General features: G+C 48.2%; 1 protein-coding gene across 3 annotated transcripts in view; it reads right to left on the bottom strand.

Moving 5' to 3' along the window:
• LOC116840868 (neo-calmodulin-like) overlaps positions 1-4404 on the bottom strand; it is a 99672-nt gene that overhangs the window by 89754 nt on the left and 5514 nt on the right. The window contains exon 1 of one of the 3 annotated variants that reach the window (XM_032808166.1): positions 3363-4296. The exons of 1 other annotated variant lie outside the window; for it this stretch is intronic. In XM_032808166.1, coding sequence (XP_032664057.1) covers positions 3363-3365 — 3 coding nt within the window. In that variant the 5' untranslated portion in view covers positions 3366-4296. Of the gene's footprint in view, positions 1-3036; positions 3144-3362; positions 4297-4404 lie in introns of those variants that run through there. One more of the 3 variants, XM_032808165.1, reaches the window with a different exon arrangement.

Genomic DNA, 4404 nt, shown 5'->3' with positions numbered 1-4404 from the left:
GTGGGTGGGTGGGTGGGTGTGTGTATGTGTTAATCATGGAGCATCACTTCGGGGTGCGTCGGTCGAATTCCCGAGTGTACACTTTATAAATTACGTAAATTTTCGAATGTAGGTTACGCGAGGGGTAGCCCACACATTCCCCGATTAGTCACGTTGTTGAATTAGAAGCGCCAGTTTTTGTTTTTACGAATATATCGTTCCCGGGCAGGAGCTACACTTCGACATTCGGCGCTTCCACTTCAATGTTGAAATACGTCAACGCGAGACAGCGTTGCGCCCGAGATCCGTACATTACGAAGGATGTCCTCGACTTTCGACCGGGAATTTCGAGATGCGAGAAAAGAGCCGCGAGACCCCCGTCAACCCGTTTCCACAGAATGTGATCTCGCAACCTTTCGGCGAAATCGCTTTTAAGTCATTTCGCGCGCGGCTCCGAAATGCATTCGCGATGACGCAACGGATGAAGCGACGCGCCGGGCAAATGTATGCCGAAAACCATGCTGCACGCGATAATTCACTTGGCCGTTTTAATTAGGGCTAATTAAATATTTCTACGGGGGTGAGAGCATCCCCCATTCATTATATCGAGCGGCATATATTCGAGGTCCCGCCATCGGAAGTGCTGACCAAGCCACTCGCTTTGACCCTCGCAATCGATGCGATCGTAGTAATGAACTCGTGGTTAACGTTAATGCGCGCGCCAGCGGGTAAACTTATTTCGCGGCACACTTTCAATATTTCTCTCTCATCTCGTGAACATCTCACGTAGCTACATTGTACACGAGAATGATAATCGTGCGAAGAACGCAATTCGTGCCGCGATCCACGCGTAAGAGTCACGCGATCGTTTAGAACGAGTATTCTGAGTACTCTCGCGTCTGTTCATAACGTTGGTAGTCGCAGCTTGCGGCGAGCAACCCTCGAGAGCACATGTTTTTTTCCGATAGACCGCCGGGCTCACTCTATCTCTCTCTCTCTTTCTGTGTATTCGAATTATCGCGGGCAAAGTGTTGCTCTTCGTCTCGCGAGCCTCGGGGTCAATTATCTCTGCTCCCTGCGTGCTTTACAGTTCGACACAATGTGTCGGCCACAATATTTTCGCATGTACGTAGACGAGGGTGAGAAAGCGCGTATTTGTTGGGCACGCACGCGAAGATTTTTCCTGGCTCGTTGTATGTGTCAATGTACATGATTCATGTGCTTATATATTATTTATTATATATTATATATTATATATTATATATTATATATTATTTTACTACATCTCTCTCTCTCTCTCTCTCTCTCTGTCTTTTTCCCTTTTTCTCTCTTTCTGTCTCTCTCTTACGTCGATCGATATAGCTAACTCGCGCTAACGACAGATAGCTGACTTATTGAAAAAATAAAATGGACTTGCCTGGCTGTGTGTGTGATGCACCCAGAGGCTTTCATTTCGGATTACAATGGCACGATAGAGAGCACGTAAACACGCATATCAGTGGTCGCGCGTCGAAGGCATAATTGTGTGGGAACGAATATGCAGGAATGCAGTTAATTGCGCGTTACTTCGGCATGACGGTAGACGTGTGCGTTGAAAAAGGGGTGGGCATTTCGAAAGGTTTCATGACGTTCTCGTGGAATTCACCGTCGAGTCGTGAATTCCCCTATTTGTTTAATGAAAAACTATTAGCTAAATTAAAAACATCCGATGCACTACAATTGAACAGATACGTTTCTCGTCCGTTGTGTGTAAAAGAATACAACAATTAGGCCAATTAGTGTTCTACGGGAACTGTGTAGAACGGATTCAGCTTTCCGTGTTATCGGAGACTTGGTATTTCGACAACGCGTAACCAAGGATAATTTGCGCGTAAGAATTTCTGAAAACTGTGAAAGTAAACTTCGGACGAAATACGCGTTAACGCTGTGTAGCGCTAAAAGTTAAGCACTCCCTCAAACGAACTGTTCCAAATTAAACTACGGGATTTCTTCGAACTTATGTAAACCGCTTTTGCAACTTCTGCAGATTTTAGAGAATTCTCCTAAATTCGAAAAGTATACAAGTAAGGGAAGGTTTAATTATGATATGCGACAGCTTATCTCTAATTTCCGAGAATGTAACGTGCTATTCACGGCATTAATCCTTTCTCTCCAAGAATTAAGCAGTTATTGTTTGCTCACAGTCGCGAATTTTGCTTCGCAAATAGTATCGTACACGAGACTGGTTGAGTCTCGTAAAATCGCTAAAATTCAAAGTTCTCGTAATTCTCACGGTAATTTCGTGATTTATTTTATCATATTAGTCTGAATCATCGTCACGCCGGTTCTAATTACTTGGATACGACTAATCGTTATTATTTCAAAGGAAGCAAAAAAAACGCAGAAACTATTTGCTGGCTAATAAAATATCGGAGATATTTCAGCGATTCCGAAACAATCACTTCATTTGTGAATTTCATCAGTTTTTCCGACGCCGACATTTATGGAACTGGCAAGTTTCTATCTGGTAAATTCAACAAAAATCACCTCGCTGCAAAACAAATAGGTATTGGGTGACAAATATCCGAGTGACACTGCCGCGTCGACACGATCAGTGGCGCAAAGTGGATCGACAATTATGCTTCACGACCCGTCAAGCTCTCCATGACGATGGGAAGCCCGTATCAGGGACGGTTAAGCTTCAAAGCGGAAGGTCGGTGAATAATCGTAAATTATGCATGACATCTACTAAGTGAGGAATTCTAATAATGAACCACGCGCTAACCTTTATTGCTTACGCGCGTCCCGATAGAATCCAAAATTAATGAAACACATGAGACGAGCACGTTGTCCAAAGCGGTTTCGTCGCTAATTAAAACGTCGGTTACATCGAGAGCTTAAAGCTCTCCGCGGCACCTGAGAGCTCGAAGCTCGAAGGCACATTCTCGAGCGCCGTGACGTGCCGGAAAATTTAGAGTGTCCCGCGTCTTAATCACTAAAAATTCTGATCGTTTTTCTTCTTCTGTACACGAAGCGTGACCGATATCGACGGGAATCTCACTTGAAGAACTGATTTACCCCATCAACGGTCGAAATCGTGTCGATATCTTGTACCTTCCCCGCTGCAACGGCGAACATCACCCTGAAACTTCCCGCGGACGGTACAATCGCGACGAGTGCCGTGCAACAACTGCGAACTAACTGCATTCAAAGCGAGCTCGAGAACATGTGTCCTCCTACGTGAAGCGAGAAAGCGAGAAACTGAACGGAGGCCGAGTCAGTGGCCGCGCGGACGTACTTGCGACAGAAAGTGGAAAGGGGGTCGAAGAGCGAGAGAGAGAACGAGGGAAAGAGAGAACTAGAGGGTGAGACAGACTGTGGGGAAAGGAGAAAGCGGTACTCACCATCAGCAACTTGACCTTGTTAACCAAAGGGGACGTTGTAAGGAACTTGTTGACGGCCGTCAATATTTTCCCTTCCAACGTGGCAGCGCTTCCGGCGTCTCGTCCTCGCGAGCATCCGGGCCCGATGTCCGCCTCGCCGGGGCTGGGCAACAACTCCCGGCAGTCCCCCGGCCCGAGATCTCTCTTCTTCAGCTCTCCCTGTGGGCCCTCGTGGTTCTGCTCCCTCGTGCTCCGCACCCTCAACGATCAGCGCTCAGCACGTGCGCTCGGCATCAGAACGTGACCGGCTAACCCGGCTTGGGATAATCTGCGAGCCCTTAGAGCATCCAGTGGGTACCCGCAGCTCGCTTCTGACGTTTCGGACGTTGTTCCTCCGTAACTCAGGCAGTTCCGGAAACTCGTTAACGAGATCGCCTTCCGAATGTCTCGCGAAACTCGCCGACTTCTCTAAGCGGCGCACTTCCGTGACGCGCGCCCGGTACCAACGGAGCGAGGCCGGTACCAGCGTTAATCGCAAGCTATCGGACCTAATACTAGGTTAGTACTGGCTCGCGAATCGAATGAATCTACTTGCTCGATTTCGATAGAGGATCACGACCGAGGAAGCGTTGCGTCGTTTGAGTCGCTCAACTGATTCGATCTTGTTCGAAAGATCTCGCGCGTCGATTGTGTCCCCGATAATTTCTCTCGCTTCTTGATCGCTTTCCTTTTCTCCCTAAGCTCCTGGCAGCTTACGGTACCGTGGTACGTCTCGGGCTAGATTTGTCAGTGAACTTTTCGACACGCGACGTCGGTCGCAGAGTTACGGGTGGTTGTCACTTTTCGAGGTCCCGACAGTGGCGCGTTCTCGACGTGGACTGAAGTCCGGAACGGTCCAACGGATGCTGCGACTCGCTCCGGAGGCCGAAGAACGCGCGAGCGCGCGAGAGGAACGCGGAATACGATAGACAGAGCGAGAGAGAGAGAGAGAGAGGCAGAGAAGGAGGAGGAGAAAGAGGGAGGAATGGAGAGAGAGAGAGAGAGAGAGAGATAGAGAGAGAGA

Source organism: Odontomachus brunneus, unplaced genomic scaffold, assembly GCF_010583005.1.
Source record: "Odontomachus brunneus isolate Ranch 3 - 2012 unplaced genomic scaffold, Obru_v1 Obru_scaffold_012, whole genome shotgun sequence".
In the NCBI taxonomy this organism is placed as follows: Eukaryota; Metazoa; Arthropoda; class Insecta; order Hymenoptera; family Formicidae; genus Odontomachus; species Odontomachus brunneus.
Note: the sequence above shows the minus strand (reverse complement) of the source record. Positions and strands in the feature narration are given on the sequence as shown.